Raw genomic sequence first — 22,316 nt, 5'->3', positions numbered from 1 at the left:
AGCATATACATATTCTTGGCATACACATCTACATCGAATATTGTGATATAAGTGCTTAATTTAGATTTAATTCAAACAAACATTACAGCAAACCATGGTTTGAACTAAACTGGCAAACTGATTTATATTGTTAAAACGGTGCAACTTCTTCCTCACTTGATGAGAGACGTATATTCTGCATCTTCCTAAAATAGGTCAAACGATATTATTTGTTAAAATACTGGAATCACTCAGGTTGCTTTATTCTGTTTTTGTTGTGTTTCTAAATAATAGCTACAGGCTTTTTGTGTTTTGCATTAACAGTAATACTTACAAAAAACATTGGAGGGAATTAAACTTACATTGCATCATTAATCCACATACAGTGAAGCCACCTTTTCCTTTAAAGTTTGAGAATTTCTGAAATCAACCACCAATGTTCTCCAGCTGAAAGCTGACATAAACAATACCTGACTGCATTTATAACTAATTAGTGCAGAAAAATAGTATTTCTAGACTCCACTGCACGGTTTCAAATACTGTCTGCCTGCAGATGTAAGAAATCTCTCTGCTGCTAAGCAATCTTGTTTTCTCGGACTCTTATCTCCCTTGACTTCTGGGGAAGGATAGTTTCAAATGTTCTTGCAGTGCACTTTAGTGACAATAAAAATTAATAAGGCTGCATCAAAACATGCAATTTTATCTACACGTTGCACAAAGAATCAAACATTTGCTTACAAAACATAATTTTAATTATAGATGCATGTTTTTCAAATATACAGAATCCACTTCTGAGTGTTGTAGTATACAATATGTTTTATTAGGCAGCATGGTAAATAGTACTTGATTGATTATTTATGGCTGACAAAGCAGACACTGTTAATACTAGTTGCATTTTGCTGAAGACCAGGTTAATGAAGAGCTAGACAAAGGTTACATCTTAGATTTGTTGCTTGAAACAAAATGTCTTGATCTATTCCGAAATATTTTCGGAAAAAACAAATGTCCCGGAATGTCTTGTTCCAATCAGAAGAATTGCATGAGATTCTGCTTCACGTCTGCAGCCGGAACTCTCCTAACCAAGAGGCGTTGGCATCCTCGGTCTTTCTTGGCTCATACTCAGATCTGATTTTGATGTATAAATGGCTGCCCTGGCATTTGCTGAAAGCACAACGGCACTAGCACACGTGCAGCAAATCCAGAATGGTAGTGTGAGAAAACACTGGTGGGCTGGGAGAAAAGGTGAAGGACAAAAGCTGAGGGCCAGTTTACACCTCTCTACGCCACATTGGGAAGTCACGGACAACTGCAGATCCCTGCTATGCATATATGGGGTGGAAGGGCATTAGCGTTCTTTTTTGAGTATTTTAGTGTACACTGTGTGCACACTTAAGAAATGCTCTAAATCCATAAAGTGAAGTGGTCCTTAACATCACTAGTGAAATTCACCAGGCAGTGAGGCAAGCCAATCTTGCACAAAAAAAGACCTCTGAAAGTTTATGCAGTCTTGTAACGTACTATTGCATTTTGATCTTAAAAGGCTGTTTTTCATTTAAGACAGGGCTGCCCCTTCTTTTTAATCAGATCCCTCTATAAGGCAACTCATGCTCTGAAATAAATGGTAGGTCTCAGTTTCTGTGAGTGTTGCTTTCCAGAATAAGCTTTTGAAAACAAGATAATCTCCTTGCTAGTTGTATCTATCTTTCAAAATTGTAAGCCATGGAAGTCTTTGCTATTGCATTAAAATAACTTTCTTACCCATCAGAATTTAAAGCTCTACTCTCCTAAGTAACATGGACCTTTATTTCTTTATTTCTATTATAATTACGAGTGACATTCTAAACAAGATATAACCCACAGAAGTCGCTTGCTGACTACGATGGCAGTGATACAATACGCAAAAAATTTGCCGCTGAGCTACCTTAAGACTTGCACGCGCCTAGTACGGGATGTCCACTGGGAAAAAAATTGGGTGGGGTGTAGCAGCAATGCTGTGTGATTTGTGTGAGATGCTCGTGGAAACAGCCACCATCTTCCACCCTCAGTCTTTCTGTCACTGCCCTTCGGACCCACAGCTCTTAGACCACTGGGACAAATATAATATTTGCAGCAAGCAATTGGTGCTTTCAATTCTCATTCGATACTGGAGGATTAAAAAGAAAAGCAGTGTAGGAAACAGCATTAGCAGCATTCTGAATACGGACAGTTGCCAGGAAGGGAGGGGTAGTGGAATCCAGTCATAAAGAGGTAATTTAAAAGGCTGTAAGTATTGTCCAAAGAAACACCTTGGCTTCATCAGAAATGGAAAGCTGTTCTCGGGTGCCTTACTCACAAATAAGCAGAAAAGCCAGTGGAGAGAGCAAGAATGAGCACGCTAGCTCTGCTCTCTGTCCCGATCTCCCTCCATGAATAAGAGGGCACCGATCTCCTTGCAGTGTAGGAAGTAGGAAGATCAGGTTTCTATGTGGCACAGGGAATGTACACAAATCCACAAATGCAGGAGGCTCCCTGCTAGAGTTGGTCATCCGCAGAACTTGTGGAGGGTGAAAGTGACAGAGCTAGTACACTTGTTCCCACCTGCCGAGCTTGCATGGTCTACTTACTCTCCCACCTGCCCCAAGTTTACCCTGAGCTTCCTTGGAACAATAGATCAGGGCCATCATGTCGTAAGTAACAGCACATCTTGTCAGTCCCTCCAGGACAGACTGGGCCTTCATTCAAAACTCTGAGGAAGACGATGCAAAGACCCCAGTGCAAAGTAGCAATTCCTTTAAAGAAGAATACTTTCTATGGCTCAAGCTATCAGGAAATCTTTCAGATTTAAGTTTTGTACACAAGCACTTGCGAAGAGGGCTCTTAAGGAAAAATGCACCTGGATCAGTGCCATCAGTCACTAAATGAGGATTCACTGTCAGAACTGTCTTCTGCATTTGCCTCCCCTCCCCAGGTAGGCACTGCAGCATCTGGTGTCCTGCAAGGGAAAGATAAGAAGCCACAACTTAGGGGGTTGGACTAGATGAGCCTCAGGGGGTCTCTCCCAACTCTATGATTCTATGATCATGTGCAACGCTAGAAGACATGTTAAGTGTCAATGCTGCAGCTACTTTCAGAAGAGCAGTTGTGTTGTTATGCAGCAGCAAAACATGCTTCCTAACCTTACAGGCTTCAGAGGTTTACTGTGGCATGGGCTTTCATAGGCAGTGCCTACATAATTACCTATATGAAGTCGACTGAGAAGTTCCTAGGTAAGCAGGAGGTGTTTGTACTGCAGCAGACTAGTTTGCCATAGGAAGGGGGTATAATTTCAGAGATCCTCTTTGGATGCAAAATCCAGAAAACCTTGGAAGTGAGGTGGGGATGTCCCATTCAAATCTCGCTTAGCTCACTGAGGTAGCTTTCTGCTGCTGCTCTGTTGCAATGGCGTGATAATATTGGCCGACTTTATAGGGTTGCTCTAAAGATGACTGATGCAAAGCTCTTTGAACACTCCAAAAGCACAGCATAAAGGCCAAGTACTGTTGCTGTAGTTATTAGTACATCATGCAGGACAACATTTCTCAGCCTGTAGGTTTATCTGCACATGCAATGGTAATAGACCTATCAATTGTAAAGGTCCAAGACACTCTCTCAAGGACAGGTCCTAGCCCTACTGGTGTTAGTGAAAGGGATACAGAGTCCTATTAGAGCTTGCCGTGGCCCCTGTAACATTACTGATGTGGGGAGCCAGGAAGAAGTGTGGGCAGCTTAGGGGCTGGTCAGGATATGTATTCAGAAGTCAGAATCCTAGGATTGTGGGTATGTTCTAAGATGGGGTTATACCGTTTCATTATGTCTGAGAACATTGATTTAGGAATCCAGAACATATGCACCAGAGAATCTTTCTTGAACACCATGGGTTATGAAAATCAATAGGTATGCCTCATCCTTCGCTTTTATTATAGGTGGCACAGTTAAATTTTGGGATCAGGCTACCTGTAGCTCTTCTGTTGACAAGGAACTGAAGCTTCTGTTGGGTTTCAATCCCAAATAAGTGAGCCAATTCTTTTCTCTCTCTGTTGATAGTAAAACAAATCTCTACAATTTTATCTATTCTCCTTTAAAATGCTGGCAATAAAGAGGTGGACCTGCATGTATTAGCTGTTCCATCACCAACAGTGGAAAACACCCAGCCATGCTTAACTGTGGCTACTGTCTAGAAAAAAGTAAGATATTATCCTCAAGCCATTAAAAGTGTTCAGTGGGGGAGGTAATCCTGCTGCTTAGGGGGTGGGGATAGCCTTAACTAAAACCCGATTGGGAAAGAATTAAGGTGGAATTCAGAAGATTGTTCCGTCAGGGAAGCAGAAATGCTTGCACTGGTGGAACAATCTCCTTTGCACGGTGTTTTGGGTGTACTAGCTTTTTTAGCCTTGCAAGTTTAATTAAAATTAGATTTTTTTCTGAAGCTTCCAAATGACCAAGATACACATTTCTATGCCCCATTGCAAGCGCTGACTCTGTCCTGTCTCTGCACACATAATATGCAAGTAGTTGTCACTTACTCAAGAAGATCCGGGTTCAATCCTTCAGAAATCATTTTGTTTCTTATTGCCATTACAGGAACACCCTGCGGAGGGGAAAAAGAATGATAAAAGTCTAGAAAAGCACTGTATAAGGGAGTCCCATCAAAATCGCAGCGTTTTAATGAATAAAGAGCAAACACAAAAATGTTAAGGGAAAAAGCTCTGATCTGAGAAACTGATTTTGTTACAGCAGGAAGTTGATCGAAGGCCACATTTCCTATGGCTGCCCCTATAGAAAGTTTGGAAGTAGAAGTTGTTGAAAAACCAAATTACATTTCTGAATAACTTTGGTTTACTTCAGAGGCTGTAGCTAGCATACCATTTTCTTTCATTTTCAAACACCTAGAGAAGTTTGCTGCTGTGGAATATCTCTTACGTGTCTGCAATGTCCATGTGAGTTTCTCCCTCCTCAAAAAGGGACACTGTCAAGCTGAAAAGGCTACAGAAAAGTGCAACAAAAACAATCAAGGGGCTGGAGCAGCTCTCCTACGAGGCAAGATCTTGAGCTTTTTTGTTTAGAAAAATTGGGGGGGAGGGGTTAAAGGTGAACCAAATTATGCATGGTGCAGATCAAGTGGGTGGAGAATGCCCTCCCACAATAATACTAGAACTCAGAGTCATTCAGTGAAACTGAATGGTGGGAGATTCAGGATGAACAAAAGGAAGTATTTTTTTCCGCTATACAAAATTTAACGATGGAATCCCTTCCACAAGATGCAGTGATGGCGATCAGGTTGGATGACTTTTAATGGGGATTAGACAAATTTATGGACTGATCACAATGGCTATATTGCCTCCAGGGTTGGAAGCATCATGCCTCTGAATGCCAGTTGCTGAATGGGACAGGCATTGTCCAATCCAGCAGGGCTTTTTTCTTTAACTCTCCATTGCCCCACAAAAAGATGCAAGAGTTGGTCAGCAATGCACTCCAGGCACGAAATAAATTATGCTCAAACATCAGTCCAAGTTATCAGTGTAAAAATGGCTGGAGTTAGGAAAGGTGATCATGGCAGTGGAGTCAAAGAAACCAAGATGTGGATGCAGGAAGGAGAAAAAGAAATGGATGCAGCGATGGCAGACCAACGTTCAAGCTCTGCACATTGCTCTCAGCCGCTTCTTTAACCAGTAGCCAGCTAAATGAGATGTAAAGAACAGGACTAGCATGTGTAGTACAGTGGCCAGGTCCTGGACCTTTTGAATATCTGTGACTATTCTTTGCCCGGGATATATCTCTACCCATGCAGTTCTTCTCATCAGTTTGCTTGCAGCAACTGGAAAATGGGATCAGCCTTTATGATTCTAAAATCACAACATACAGAGGTGAGATCACATCATAATCCTACTAACAGGAAACCACTTTTATAAAGGGACACGTAATGAAACTGTCCTTTCCAATAAAATTGCTTAGCTGATGCTGCTGGAAGGTTTAGAGGTTGTGACCCATCTTCTACCTAGGTCATAAGTACAGGTATTAGGCTACCAAGCTTTTGTGGCTGGGGTAACCCAAAGTGGGGTATAAATGGATGAGTTGTTGTTGTTGTTGTTGTTGTTGTTATTATTAATGTTTTTTCTGTTTAAACATCTTCAGACTGACTTCCCACTTGCTGCCAGCAGTTAATTCCATCCATCAACTGAACTGCTATTTTTATTTTTGTGAAATCTCAGAAAAATAGCTTCATTCATCTTGCAATTTGTAACTATGCTACTCTCCTGCAGCTCCCCTCAGCACTTTCTTGATAACAATAGGAGACTCCTCAGACAGACTTCTCCAAATCTAGCATTACAAGATCAACATTTAAATGTGGGCTAGGTAAGTTTTAGACAACTATGCATACGAAAACGACCTTTCAATGCAAGCTCTCCCACTACTTGTGGTGCATTTCCCCAAGTCTCAAACATCTTCCCTTCATATTTTCTTGTAGGATCGTAAAGAACAGTTTGTGAAAGTCCAAACTCTCTGCTAGGGGTGTTCTAACAGAATTGGCTCCTGTGTTCCTGCCACTGAGGCTCAAAGAGAACTTGTTGCTTTGCCATCATTGATGCAAAAGGTCAAAAACGAAAAAAAGAGGGTCCAATTTCTGTGTTCCAAGGTCTACTGGAGGTCTGAAAAGGACGTGAGAGACCTCAAACTCTAAGTGAACAGTAGTGCGTGGTTGGTTTTGGCATTGAACAAATGTACTTTGGCCAAGGTAAGGAGAAAGGAGCCATGGCGGGTGTTTCAGAGAAGCGTGTCTGTACTAGCGCCACACATGAAAGTGGAGAGAGTGGTTAAGGCTGGCAGAGCAATAGTGATGCTAATTCGGTGATTAATATTTTCCTGTGTGCATCTGTATTTGGGGCTTCCCCCCACCTTTATATAAACTGGCTATCTCCAATAAAAACAATTAAACTCAGCAGTTTAATAGTGGGGATCTACAGAACTGTAATTACCAGGAGTCACACAGATCTTTTATAACTGGGACTTACCATATGCCATATGGAAAATGTAACCCAAAGTATGGAAGTTAGATTTTTTTTTTTTAGGGGGGGGCGGGACGTGTTGCGGATTCTGTTATCCAGAACGTTTTGTATCTTACAATGGGAACAATTATTATAAATATGAAAAAAGGCCAATGGAAGAAATAGCAAACAACTGTTAGCCAGGAAACAGAATAGCATGTAAGAACTGCAGCTGAAAAAGCTATGCAAGATTGTAGTAGAGGGGAACCAGCAGACATAAAGTTTTCTGTTTCAGAGGTCTCCATCAAACTGTATGCTGGATAGAACATACCCCAGTTTATGTCACCTTGCAAGTGTCATAGGAACAGAAAAAGCTTCCTTATATTGAGCCAAACCATTTGTGTATATAGCCTGGTATTGCCTGCACTGACTGGTAGCAGCTCCCTATGGTTTCATGCAGGGGATGTTCCCACTCCTTCCTAGAGATAGCAGGAATTGAACCCGTGACCTTCTGCATGCAAAGCAAGTGAGCTACACCCCCCCCCCAATATTTTCTTCCCATTTCAGAGCTTTTAATAATTGCTGGACTGGCATGGGGGGCGGGGGAGAGAAGAATTGAAAGTTTATCACCTAAGATTCAACCCCAGAAAGTGTCATGGGAAATATGAAGTAAGAAATTGAGAAGATGAGACCCACACCTACATACCTATGCTTTGATGCAGTAGAGGTTTTTTACTTGCCAAAAACTTTATCTAACATACATACGGCACTAAAATGATTTATAATCAAATAAAAAACACAAGCTGTATTACATAACTAATGCGAGAGGAATTTAAAATCATATCCTGGAGGCCTATAAACAGTCAGCTTAGGGTTTTATGAAACAGGTGGAGTAGTTGTCCCAAATGGAAGATCATTTACTTCCAGACCCACCTTTAACTTGAGAATCAGTGTTCCCTTGCAATTTAAGAGAAAGCTTATCTGTCTTAAGGGTCAGAACTGGCTTGCTTACTGCTACAATTTTTATTCTCTTTGTTTTCTGATGTTTCCACCAAACATTTGAACCCGTTACACCCACTGAAGCAATTTGCTTCTCATGGATTTTTGCCATCATTGATATTGCTTCAATCTTCATAGCTGGGTTGTCCCAATTCCTAGGCTACCAGGTCAGGATATATTCATCTCCATATTGGCTTACCTGCAGCTCCTAACTTGCATACAAGAAGCCTAAACACAAGCTCTACGGGGGTGGAAGAAGCTGCCCTTAAATCTCACAGCTATGCTATAAGGCTACATTCCAACACAGAATCAGGTGCATTGGCTTAACTACACCTAACTAACTTGGACTTGGGCCACAAATTTCTGCTGGTCCATGTTTGTTAGACATTTTTGCCACTTTCCCACAAAGAAATTTCTGTTCAAGCCAGCCCACAATAAGCTTGCTCCTCTACAACCTCTTGACAGTGCTGTCTACATGGAGGATACATAGATATCTTTGGTGTGACTGTCATGAGAACTAGAATCATCAGCTTTGAACAGAATACTGTTTCAAACATTACAAAAAAAGCAGGAAGAGCTGAACCGTGAGGAACTCACATCACTGGTTTTCCCAACCCTCCCGTAGCTTCAGAAGATGAAACTAAGAAAGCTCACATGGAAGACATTTGGATCTCACAAAGGAAGGGAGGAGCCTTAGCTCCATGTCAGAACTCACAAGTTGGGATGTGGAATGTCCCAGGCCCAGTCCCTTATATCACAAACAAACAACAACCAACCAACCAGGCAGCAGATGAAGTGAAAAGCCTGAGCCAGCTGAAGTAGATAATACTGGGCCAGAAAATAATGTAAGAGTCCTGCTGGATCACACCAAAGGTCCAGCTAGGTGAGCATCCTGTTCTTGCAGTGGCCAACCAGAAGCCTAGGAGAAGAGGAAGCGTGACAGAACTCATCCACTTTCTGATTCCCAGCAACCTTTGACACTAGAAATAGCAGACAGCCATCATGGGTAGTAGCCAACGATCACTTTATCCTCCGGGAATTTGTCTAATCCACTTTAAAAGCTATTCCAAGTTGGTGGCCATCACTACATCTCATGAGAGCAAAATATACTGCGTAACTCTGTTCTGTCTGAAGACATCCTTTCTTTTGTCTTTCCGGAATCTTCCAACGTTCAGCTTCTCACTGGATGGCCATGGATTCTAGTATTATGAGAGGGAGAAAATCTAATCTCTGCCCACTTTTCTTACTTCATACAGGTAACCTGATCTCATATAAAGCACTTCTTATATGTTCCTAAAGAAGAAATACAAACCATGTGCATGCCTGCTTTCCTCACTTTTTTGTGGCTCCGAAATTCATGCGTAGCTTTACTTGGGTAAAGCTGTGCTTCCTGGTGCATCTGTAACATATACATAAAACTACTGTGCTCCTCAACAGCCCAACATCTCATTCATATGCTGTACCTAAGAGAAGGGGGCATATATAGAAGAAGCCTTTCTACAGAAGAAGGGTAGATTTCAAATAATGTGGTTAAGATTCTAAAAGGGTGTGTGTGAGGGGGGGGGGCAGAAAGTTGTCTTCCCCACCCACCCCCAGCACAAATCCCATCACCAAAAAAAGGACATTAGAGCGAACCATCAGCCAAACACTCTCCTTTCAGCCACCACATCAGTCTTTCCAAATGCACTGGTAATTATCTAGCCACACAATGCCAGTTTGCCACTCCCAATTCACAGGAAAATGTTCAGGCCAGCAAAAGAGGTCTGGTGGAATATCCTAACAACTATACTGAATCTGAACGCTTTGTATTGAAGCCTGACTCAACAGCAACCGTTGGGCACAAGCAAGGAAATCAAGCCATTAGTTCCATTTTAATTTCAGGAAGGCTGCACAGCATGGTCCAAAGATGGAGGGGGGCAAGTTTGCCAATAGCTGGTTAAAATAAGACCAATTGCATGGTGCCATGGCTAAAAAGCATCTCTTAGGAAAATGTGTGAAGAGTTATTTCCATGTTATGCTCCAGCTAAGGAAAATATGGGCATGTGCCTCTCCCTTGTCCCACTAAACACCTTTGTGGAATAAGAATACTGAATGGCTTTGCACTCTCACAGAGAATCATTCGCTCCTGCTTTCTCTAATCCATAGAAATTCAGAATACCTTTGTCTCTTATTTCTAGAAAAAAATGTGAATGGCGTAGTCTTGCCTTTTCACATAATTTTTATTAAGAACAGAAGAAGAGCCTACTGAAGCAGGTCTGTGGGCCACCTAGTCCAGCATCCTGTTCTCACAGCGGCCAACAAATGCTTTGTCAAAGCCCACAAGCAAGACACAAGCACAACAGCAGCCTGCTCACCTACAATTTTCTGGGCACATAATTTTCTTTTCTATTACTACTGTTTAATTCAAAGTAAAGTGACTTCTGTTCCTATTCCTTTCATCAACAGGAGATTAGGAAATGCTAATGAGACAATTGGCTTGGAGGCTCAATCAGAATGGAAAGAAGCCAGGGCCTGCTTACAAAGAGCTCATTTGCAAGCATGTTTTAGATGCAAAGGTCCATCACATGTTGAGCAATTTAACTGGTTTGGCTGGACATCAGTGGAAACAAAGTAAAAGGAACAAAACTGATCCTTGAGTGGCTTTTCACACATATTGTTCCCATCAAGCCTGGCGCAGAGCCATCAAACACGGAAACTGCTGCAGAGGTCTCTAAACACATTAAACGGGGAAGTTCAGAGATGGAAAGCCATTAGTTATAGATGATTTGAATTGTCATCACACTGAAAGAGCAAACGCACATTCAGATCACGATAAAGAGACATTAATAAATACAACAAATCAGGCGAGAAATAGAGTTCTGAACTGATTGACAACAGCCACCACCACCAATTCCAACAGAATCACATACCCTTTCAGAAGAGGGAGTTTATCAAAAGTTAGAGGATTAGTTAAATAGAAGTTAGAGTGGACAGCCAGAAGAGCTAACTTCAAAGGCTGCTTGATACAGAATACACACAAATTTGGTGTCTGATGAAACCTGATGAACAACTATCTTACCACTTGAACCATTTTGAGATATCTTGCATAGCGGGGATCCTTTGCTACCGTGATGATATTTTCTGTGGCTCCTTCCGTCTTCTGTTGCACCATCTCATGACCAGTGCTCTGCTATAAAGAGAAAACATTATGTGCCAATCTTTAAACATGTGCAGACATTGACTCAGTTCACATATTATGGTAAACCATGGTTAAGTTTAGCACAAGCACACAGATTAGGACTGTTTTACTCCTCCTCTCTAGCGCATGGATGAAACAAACCACAATCCCTGGCTATGAATTATGTCCAAACCACAGATCCAACAAACCACAATCAGTAAGCCAAGAACAAACCCTGACTACAGATTGTGGTCTGCGGGAAGCAAATCAAATCACATGTGAACAAAGTCATTGCTTGCTTTAGAAAGGCTAACTAGAAGCGGGGGGGGGGGGGGGAAACAAGTCAGGAAGAGCTCAATCTTTTACCTCCAGCTGAGGAGATACATTTGTTGACTGTGGATCTATTGAGACTTGTGGGACAGGGCCATTCGTAACGCTGTTGACACTGGTGGTGGATACTTCAAACTTGACATCTTCTAGCCCAGGTATAGAAGACAACTGAAGATGGGAACACCAAGAACAGTAGACAACATTTTAATATTGAGAATATAAAACTTGTAACTGTTTAGTCAGCATCCAGTACATGCTATTTTTCACCAAGGCCTCAACATTCACTAATAGGCAATACCTTAATTAAGACAAACCAACATGTCACAAAATTCTGGCCGGCAGGGGGGTGAAGGGTTTATCACTCGGGCCCTGCTTGCACCCAACAACTTCACCTCCTCTTTGCCTTATCACAGATATCCGTTTGCCATCTGTTTCCATTTACATTCCAACATTCTGAAAAAATATACTCAGTTCTGCCTGAAGACGAATGCAGCTCAGATAAAAACCGGACTTTAGGAATTATACAGGCAAGTCCCTTAATTTGTGCTCAAGACTACAAAGAGCAAGAAGAGAGATATCATGCACAAACCTTTGCATCCAAGATATTCAGTGTAGTTTCAATCTGCTGAATACGGAGGGAAAGTGCTGACAATTTCTGGGAAAGATAGAAGTGAAATATATTACTCCATACTTTTACTCACTGGCAATTCTCTCCTCTGCCCTCCCTGCTCAGGAATACTTAGCATTCCACTCCCTCCCCCCAAATACTTATTGCCTCACTCTTTCGGAGGATAATATGTGGCCCATTATACGATGATCCTGTAACCTTGTCACACAGGTGGTCTAAAATACCTCAAGATCAACCACTGATTATAACATTAGGCTGTAAAATTCATTGCTACCAGAACTGGTACACATACAACAGTGAAGCCTGGTAAATAGTTTCTAGCTCTCAAAAACATTTAACAGCCCATCTGCCCCGAAATAGTTGATTGTCACCTGTGGCCTAAAAAGGACAACTTTTTTAAAAAAATTATGTCATTGGCTGCCTGGAGGCAATTTTTACTTTGCACAGACAATTAATAAAGTGTCTATGAACGAGGCTGCCATATAGACTTTATTTCAAATTATTACATAACAGTATTGTGTAAAATGAATCATAAACCCTTGAATAGGAACAAGATAAAACTGGGCACCCTGAAGAGTCATGTGTTAAGGGCTGCACAACAGGATACAGAACTGGTTAGTTTTTAAAGTGAACTAACCTAATTCACACCTCTAGAACAAATACGTGGATCACAACACAATTATCCTTTGGATTTTGCAGTTCTCAAAATTTTGCAATAAAGTTCTCACCACAAAAGGTATCAAAATATTTAAACAAATATGCATTTTATGGTAAAGTAGGATCAGAAATGTGTATATTGAGATTGTGAGAGAATTTCAATGTCACATTGATTTAAAACTGCTTAGTGGTGTACTTGTGCCAGAAGAATGGCTCAACCAAGAGAAAGTACAGGAAATGACTGTGATTCTCTTTGCTGATTGTGCAACAGATTGCTGCTGTAGTACTGATATTTCCTGTTGAACAAACTACTGCACAACAAGCTCCTGCTAGCACAATTGTTGCACTGCATTTGGTATTGCCCACCCTTTATTTTCATTGCTACACTAGCGCAATAGGCCTTGCACTGGTGGTCAGAGAATGCTGAATCCTGGCATACAGAAGAATTTTTGTACAGATTTTTTTTGATAAAAAATTGCAGATTAATGAGAAAATGGACCGGACTATAAATGAACACGTGAATTTTACTCAGACCGGATATAGATTGTTGTGTGTATCTCTACAGATTTCAAAGATTTGGGGATGAAAGGCTATGTGGAAGTTGTAAACAGAACAATTACTCCTTTAAATAAACCTGCCTACTGGAAGGGGGATATGCTACAAACCTCCCCATATAGTTTTTGCAAAAGGGTAGAATAAGAGTGAAACAATTTAATAAACAAAAGTTACTGCTCATCTTTAGATGGGGAATGCTATATTACAATCCCATGACATGCCACAATCAAAATTGCCTAACCCACCTCCTCCACAACAAAACAAGTGAAACCTGAGCAATTAGTATTACAAACCCATCTTCCAACTAAAGCATTCAGACCTACTCGTAAATAGTAATCCAATTTGGAAGTGGTGGAATAAATCTGATAAAAGGTCAGGTGAACTGACACAATGCTCCAAACGCTATGCAAGACTTATTTTAAAATGCAAGCTGATTTGCAAAAAAGCCCAAGCCTTAAGAACTGATATGGCGGCTTGAACTAATTGCTGCCATATGCAACCAGCCTGTGTTGTACCCTTGGCTAGTGTGTTGGCTGGCAGATCTGTAGCATTTTTCTCCCTGCTTCCTGGCACGGTAGTAACTTTTTGCTGGCCTCTTAGAGCCAAAATCTTTAACACCCTGAGAAATATGCCAACCAGCCAACATAATAGAGACAAAGAAGCACAGATGTTGATGAGCTTGGGGTTTTGTTTTTCCTTTTTGGTCTCCATCTCTTTCTTTATAGATGCCTCTTTGTTCTTTGGAATGGATGTCATTTTTTAAAAATGCCCACACACAAGCATTTAGGGCTGTCAAGTCTTTGGGATAAAAAAGAAAGAAAAAGAACTAGCCATCTGGTTTTTAGCTGTTCAAAGTCAATTTATATGAAGTAATTTATATATCAGAAAACCTTATGATGGTGCCTTTTTAGATGAAGCTGAAGGTAGGTGATAGGACTTAAAATTTAAATGTAGCAATGCAAGTAAGTCTGCAAAGCCTATTGGCGGCAACCAATATTGATTGCTTGCAAAGGCCAGTCTGGAAATATTTTGTCAAAATACAAATAAATAATGGTGCATGAAGGAGGGCTTGCATATTGAAAGGACTTCTGCAGGGTGCAGCATGCACAGAGACAGATGGTGCCCCTTCCCTGTTCCACCATCAGTGATGACAAGGCCACACAGTGCAAGGGCAGTTTTACCTTCAAACCCAACAGTGTCATCACTTACCCCACATGGGTGAATAGCAAACACTCACTTATGGAAAATAAAGCAATGGGAAAGGCTAAACCTGGTTGGGGGCCCTGGATACCCCCTGGGACCCCAATTACTGACAATGAATTTTGCTGCTATCTGCAAAGCCCCACCACAAGTTCCACTTCTTGCTGATGTGCATTGAGTAGGATGGAACACTGGAAGCTGATGTCTATCCAACAGGATTCTTATGGCATTTATCAGTGTATGGAACACTTTCCTATTCTTCTCTCATCATCACAATTGCCCTAGTAGGTGGATAGATCCAGGGACCCTAGGATCCAAAGTAGCCTTCCCCAAGAGGGTACCCTCCAGATGTTGTTGGATTCAAATTACTATTGGCCCTGGACAACATGACCACTGGTCAGAGATGAGAGGAGTTGTGGTCCAAAACATCTGGAGGAAAGCAGGCTGTGACAAAGTGGATCTGAAGAATCACCTCTACCTCTGAATGTCTGACCTTTGAACATATGAAGAGCCTGCTGGAGAAGGTTAAGGGCCTGTGCAGTCCAGCATCTTTTTCTCGCAGTGGCAAGCAAAATGCATATGGGAAGCTTGCAAGCAGCACATGAGCACAACTGAGCACTCTCCCCACTTGGGATTTCCAGCAACTGGCCTTCAGAGACATAGGCTCCAATGGTGGAGGTTCTACATAGCTATCATGGCTTGTTCATGTGGAGGCCCAGCCATATGAAGAATGCAAAATGGCCACAAGGGGTAAGTCTTTTCTATTAATGTTCCATTATTTTAATGTTGTATTTTATTTTTGTTTTTAAGTTGTAATCATTCATCTTGTTTTTATTATTGCTTGTAAGCCGCTCTGAGCCCGGCCTTGGCTGGGGAGGGCGGGGTATAAATAAAAAAATTATTATTATTATTATTATTAGAGTGGTGCCTGGGCAATGCAATGCCCTGAAGAGGGAAGTCCGCCTGGTCTGAGCCTTTCTCCAGAGGTCCCCTTTTAATTATTTAATTATTTATCTGATTGTTGGTGTTTTTATGATATTTATTTATTTGAAGTACATAATCTGCACTTTTGGGAAATATATCAAGGTAGCTTACAGCATATACAATACAATAAAATCAATCCATAAATATCTATAGAACATGAATAATTATGTACTGTTTTAATTTTTATTACATTATGAACTGTCTAGGATACTTTGTATTAAACAAACAAAAAACAAGCACACAAACCACAACAATCCAGAATGATTTAGAGATTTAAGACCTTCCAGTGAGCTTCGCAGCAGAACAAGGAGACTATAGCTGTGTGGCAGATAACATGTCATGGCATCTCTGCTTAGAAGAAGCAGGTAGCAGGCGATGGGAAAGACTGCCAATCAAAGTGGAAAATACTGGGCTCAAAGGCTCGTCTGACCTGAGTCTGCTTCCTATGTTCCTTATTTTAATGTGGGCCTCTGATAGCCATGCTTGGTGCTATCTACTGCACCATGTCAGACCCTAAAAAGCTAAAGGACCCCATGTACTTTCCAGCCAGTGTCTCTTTCCTCCTTGAAGAGGAAGAGTTACTGAACTTTCAAAGCACCATCTCTTTAGGAAAGTTGGAATTAATGAACCCTGTACTTTAACTATGTCTTACAAAACTCGTCAGAGGGAATGGGCTTGTGCACCACCCAGCAGACTATTAGCCAACAATGCAAATCCTGTCTGCAACATGCACCCACCCCCTTCCCCAAGGTAGTACAGTGTATACTTACTTACCTCTTCACAAACAGTGGAAAATCGGTTAAGGAACTGAACTGTGTGAACCACAAACTGGTTTAGAAATGCCACTGTTCTCTTCTGCTGGATGGCAGGAACCTGCATTGTACAAAGCACAAATACAACAATAGCAAGGCTCATTCTGTACACCCAAAACCTATATGATGATAAAACTGAGCAAAGTTGCTCCCAACACCCCTGTGCAGTGTTTGAATACACATATCTGCTGCACTTTTGCTATGGATATGCTGAAAACCATTTTATTATTTTCAGATCAATGCTTCAAGTTATGCAAGTCACATAAAAGTGTAATCCTGTGCTCTATCATGCTTGCAGTTCTTCCCAGTTTTGGAACATATGCAAACTGGATGGGCATATGGTTTTCCATCTGAGTCACAGATTCAAATATGTAAACGTGGTAGTTCTATAACAGAGATGGAAAACCTCCAGATGTTGTTGAGACTTCAGTTCCCATCAGCCTCACCAATCATAACCAGCTGTCAGGGATGATGGGAACACGAGTTCAACAACACATGGAGGGCCACAGGCTCCTTAACACTCATCTACAAATGTAAAACAGAACAGATTAAGGTTGCACTGCTATCTCTGAGCCAATACCATCAAATTCAGTGGGACTTACTTCTGAGAAAGTATGAATATGCAGGGGCTGCAAGTCTCACATTCTGAAAAAGGTAGTGGATGGATTTTGGAAGTATATTAAACAGTTTCTCCGACAAACTTATTTTTATAGTCATTTGTGAGGGCATGGGCTAGCCTAAAAACACTTCCAACATCATCGCTATGCTACTGCAAATCCACAACAGCCACCAAGTCATGGCTTTATCTATGAATCAACCAATAAAATTTTTACAACAGGCATTTATGATAAAATATTTCAGTGACAGCTCATGGAGATATGTTAAATTAGATGCTTCAGGAGTTATCTATGAAAGTCAGAAAGGAATTTATCTTTCCAGTAAGTGTGGCATTTCTTTTTTTAAAGTATCATGCATCTTCCAGTATGGTGTCTGGCATGGAAAAATGTCATCCTAGGGACTACTGGATCCTGCATACATGATCAAAGTGCAATGTGTTGCCACAGCAGAAATCTAACAGTGGATTTTCTTATGGAGTGTTGCAGAGTTCTCCCCATTTTACCTGCAGCACCTGCTTGCTACTGTCATTGGATTATATTTCACTAAGTTTACTCCCTTGTGATTTTGAAGCTTCCTGCTTTCAAGGAACCATTGGCTTGTCATCTGCCAAGGAAGTGCTACCGGGGTGTCTGCTGTAGTAGAATGCAAGGCCTGTTTTAGGGGAATACAACAGGTTCATGCAGAGCACTGGCATACGGCAAAAGATGATTGGCAGATCTGACAAACTGTCTGCCAGGGAACTTTATCTGCCATTATTGATTTCATGTAGTATCTGAGGCAAGGGCTTATTACATTTTAGCATGCAGAATAGCATGCAACCACCACCACCACCCATTTCATCCTCAGAAAAACACTGTGATGATGTTTAGATTGAGAGAGACTGTCTGGCTCAAGATCACCCAAGGAACTTAATGGCTGGTGGGGATTTTAACCTGGGTCTCCCTGGTCCTGGTCCAACAACACACTTTGGATTTTCCAGAACACAGCTTGGAAGTCAATGATTTATGGAATCAAACTTGCATTGCATTAGGGTTGGATGAGATGCAAGCACACATTGAGAAATTCAGCTCATGCTGCTCCTGCAACCTTCCGGACCCATTAATTTGTTTTGCCTTATTTTCCAAATAAGTATCGCAGTGTAGATATTTAAGTTTCCCCAGGGGAATTGGGACTGAGCAAGTTCCAATATGCTACATGGGTTATCAAGCCTGCTCCAGAACAATTGCACTCACGAGTGAATCAGAGCCAGGAGCGGGGGGGGAAACAACCTCCAAAATTGACTACAGTGCAGGAAGGCCTGGTCAAATGAGTTAAAAATGAAAAATAGGGACATGGTTTAAAAAGGCAATCTTATGGATGGAGGAAAGTAGGGCATGGAAGAGCAAGCAATCAATTCAGAGGGATGCTTGATGATCAAGGACCAAAAAATGCTCTTTGTTCAAGATGTTTTGGAAACCTTCAAGACTTGGCTACTCAGGGTGGGTCAGATGACCAGTGGTTGCTACTACCTGTTAACAAACTGGCATATAAGGGCACAGAATATATGTTTGCTATGCAAGCCTCTTGTAACTTCCACGAAGGAGGCCCAGCCAGTTTTTTCACTCAACTGGCTCCCACAGGAAACGAATGGCAGAGGAAGCTAAGCCACCTTTGATTCCCGTGAGGACACCCTCCACCCCCCAGTTCCTCGCAACCGCCCTCTTCTCTAACCCTCAGCCTCCATAGACCTGTGCTTCCTTAGAGGTTGCCCCACCCGCGCTCCCACCTCCCCACCCGCATAGTTTCTGCATCTTTAATAAAAACACGACACCACAGGCGAAGGAGCGCAGCTTCTCCTGGCGAACTTCTGCCTGCCAGAGGTCCAGGAGGAGCCCTGCAAGGGCAAAAGCAGCAGCCCCGATTCACAGAGCTTGTCAGCTTCTCTTTTTAAGAGATGACGGGGAGGAATGGGGGGAGAATCCCACAGGGGGAAGTTGCCTCCTTCGCTCCCTGGGGACCTGGCGCCGGCCTCAGGGAGCAACGCCAGCAACCTGGCGCCGCCTGTACCTTCGTCAGGTCGATGCCGGAGCCTACGAGGGGCAGCCCGTCCTCATCCATCCTCAAGCGGCCACTGGCAGGCGCCAAGAGGGACCTCACTGGGGAGAGAAGCAGCCTCTCAGGCAGGGAACCCCTCGCGACCCCTCGCACCGGAAGCGATTCCCGACTTGCCGCTCCTCGTCCCCGCCTTTCGCCTGCGGAGCGGCAATACGGGAAGGCAGGAGAGGCCCCGTTGCATCATGGGGCTTGTAGTTCTCCCCACAGGAAGACTGAATGGTGCGCTCTGGCAAACCGAACCCCGTCCTGAAAATGGGGCGTGGACTGTTTTCTTTCCGTTCTCATTACTTAATCAGATTTACAACACCTGAATGATCTATTAATGCAAATTTTGCACGCGCGCCCGCTCTCTGTTGTTTTTTTTTTGTCCCACTCGGAGCAGGGGTAGGGGTGGGGAATCGTCCTCCTGAGCACACTTTGTACAATCGAAATATATAAATAAAAATGTCCAGTAGCACCTCAGAGACCAACTAGTTTGTTCTTGGTATAAGCTTTCGTGTGCATGCACACTTCTTCAGATACCTTCTTAAACTTAGTGGCAGGTAAATTTGTTTAGGATTAGGATGCCTATGGTCATTTGGAACATATGGACAATATTCAAAACCACACAAAGAGCCGTTTAAAATTAGTCATGTGGAGCACTTTTTTCTTTTTTTTTAAGTTGGCTAACAAGAATTTTGCAAAAGGTCCAGTCCCCCCCCCCCCACAAAACACAAGGACAACACTAACAGCTCGTGCATTTGCTCTGCAACATGTGGGAAGCCAGCCTCTTGGCCTACAAATAGTGCAGAGAGAGATAGTCAACTGGGAATTCCTACTATACAGTGGTACCTCTGGTTACGTTACGTACTTAATTTGTTCCGGAGGTCCGTACTTAACCTGAAACTGTTCTTAACCTGAAGCACCACTTTAGCTAATGCGGCCTCCCACTGCTCCTGTGACGCTGCCGTGCGATTTCTGTTCTCATCCTGAAGCAAAGTTCTTAACCCGAGGTACTATTTCTGGGTTAGCGGAGTCTGTAACCTGAAGCGTATGTAACCCAAGGTACCACTGTACTAACCACCAAGGTTCAAATATCCCTGAACAGGAGCTGAGACCAAATGTGTTAAATTCAATAGGAACCATACTCAGCTGCTTTTATTTATATATTTAATTAATTAATTAATTAATAATAATAATAATAATAATAATAATGGTAAAAGGTAAAGGACCCCTGAACAGTTAAGTCCAGTCAAATGTGACCTAGGGGTTGTGGCGCTCATCTCGCTTTCAAGCCAAGGGAGCCGGCGTTCATCCAGTTTTCCGTGTCATGTGGCCAGCTTGACTAAACTACTACTGGCGCATGGAGGACCATGATGAGTGCCAGAGTGCATGGAAACGCCGTTTACCTTCCCACCACAGCGATACCTATTTATCTACTTGCATTGGCATGCTTTCGAACTGCTAGGTTGGCTGGAAAATAATAATAATAATAATAATAATAATAATAATAATAATAATAATAATAAAATAATAATAATAATAATAATAATAATAATAATAATAATAATAATAATTAATAATATATTACTTATACCCCGCCTATCTGGCTGGGCCTCCCCAGCCACTCTGGGTGGCTTCCAACAGGATACTAAAAACAATAAAAGATCAAACATTAAAAACTTCCCTAAACAGGGCTGCCTTCAGATGTCTTCTAAAAATCAGATAGTTGTTTATTTCCTCGACATCTGGTGGGAGGGCGTTCCGCAGGGCTAAAAAATGCTCAGATAGGTGGTGCCTACAGACTATTTTGTGGAAAGGATTCAAGCATGTATTGGAACTTTATAGGTTTGGACAATTATTATGCTTTATGTAGATTTATCCAATTAGAGTGGATTAAAGTGGTCTGTTGGCCTAGTACAGGTGTGGGTGATCTTAGGCCCTCGATAGGTTGTTGAACAACTACTGACAGCCCCAGCAAGCATAGCCAATTGCCTGATGTTTAGCAACATCAGGAGGGCCAAAGGTTCCCCATACCTGCCCTAGTGCAACATAGACTCATAGAGTTGGAAGTGACCCTGAGGGTCACCTAGCTCAGTCCCCTGCAATGCAGGAATCCTGCCCATAGCTTTCCCTGGGTGGGCTTGAACCACCAACCTTCTAGTTAATACAGTGGTACCTCGGGATGCGAACGGGATCCGTTCCAGAGCCCCATTCGCATCCTGAAGCGAACGCAAGCCGCGTCTGTGTATGCGCGGGTCATGTTTCGCTGCTTCAGCGCATGCGCATGACGTCATTTTGACCATCTGCGCATGCGCGAGCGGCGAAAGCTGGAAGTCACGCGCTCCGTTACTTCCAGGTCGCCGCGGAGCGCAACCCGAAAATACTTAACTTGAAGCACATTTATCCCGAGGTATGACTGTACTGGAAAATCTATAAAGGCACAGGAGGGGGGGGGGGGAAATGGTAGCAACAAAAGAACTTGAGGCCAGTCAAATTATTATTTTTCCCACCAAAGGGTGGCAGTTCAGTTGCAGAACAACTTTAAAAAGAAAGCAAGTTAAAGATGAACATTAGTATGTGTGAGGAGAGGAGGGAGTCAGCCTTCCATGGAGTTTAGCCAAATGGAAATGCAAAGCCCATGTCTGCAGAAAGTTCACAAGCTGTGTCTCCATCCCAAGTGAAAACAATGAAAATGTATCAGGAAGACTTGATTGAGTTTGTGGCATAAAAGGATAATTGCATTATTTATAATAATACTCTGTGGCCCCAGTTCCCTCAGATTAAACGAAAAGCCCTTTCCTCTACAACAGCTCACTTTAATTATCAGTAATCAAAATAACCAGGCAAACAACCAAAGCTCTGACTTACATTTATATGAGCACATGACATTCATATAAACCACTGTAACAATTCCCAGTGTGCTCTCTTAATAATCAGCATAGAAGTCAAAACAACTATACAACCAAGCAGCAAGTTACACAGAACAAAAAAGCTGATCCAAGGCAATTTCCAGACATGGTGTCACCTGATCCTCCATGAGGCAACAATTGTGTTTACTAAAGTAGTTCAGTGAACAGCTGAAAAGGTCAGAAAGTAGCCCCCCCCCCTATTTCCCATGAAGCTCTCCAAGTTTGTGTATTCAAAAAAACATTCTGACAAGACTGCTTTTGAGGATCAGCACTGTCATCAGACAATATTATTTATAAATTCTTGAATAAAATTATATTTTCTTGTTCACTTACATTAAGTGGTATGTATATCTGGGATAAAAGTTGTTAAAAAGGGACTTATATTGCAGTCCTATACAGTACTAATTTAGC

At 42.1% G+C, this 22,316-nt stretch overlaps 2 protein-coding genes across 3 annotated transcripts in view; both read right to left on the bottom strand.

The window, feature by feature from the left end:
• The window catches only part of GNPTAB (N-acetylglucosamine-1-phosphate transferase subunits alpha and beta), a 124,195-nt gene that overhangs the window by 80,548 nt on the left and 21,331 nt on the right, over positions 1–22,316 (bottom strand). The window lies entirely within an intron of this gene.
• On the bottom strand, positions 222–19,126 carry WASHC3 (WASH complex subunit 3). Of its 2 annotated transcripts, none has more exons than XM_081928463.1 (7): positions 18,967–19,126; positions 16,265–16,363; positions 12,056–12,121; positions 11,503–11,634; positions 11,038–11,148; positions 4,521–4,585; positions 222–2,950 (listed from the first exon to the last, which is right to left on the bottom strand). In XM_081928463.1, exons 1-7 carry the CDS (start codon positions 19,015–19,017, stop codon positions 2,866–2,868), a joined length of 609 nt encoding a protein of 202 aa, XP_081784589.1. In that variant the 5' UTR covers positions 19,018–19,126; the 3' UTR covers positions 222–2,865. The 2 variants fall into 2 exon arrangements, with proteins under 2 accessions (XP_081784589.1, XP_081784590.1); XM_081928464.1 differs by having other exon boundaries at positions 11,038–11,145.

Source organism: Podarcis melisellensis, assembly GCF_964234715.1.
Source record: "Podarcis melisellensis genome assembly, chromosome: 10".
Lineage (NCBI taxonomy): Eukaryota > Metazoa > Chordata > Lepidosauria > Squamata > Lacertidae > Podarcis > Podarcis melisellensis.
Note: the sequence above shows the minus strand (reverse complement) of the source record. Positions and strands in the feature narration are given on the sequence as shown.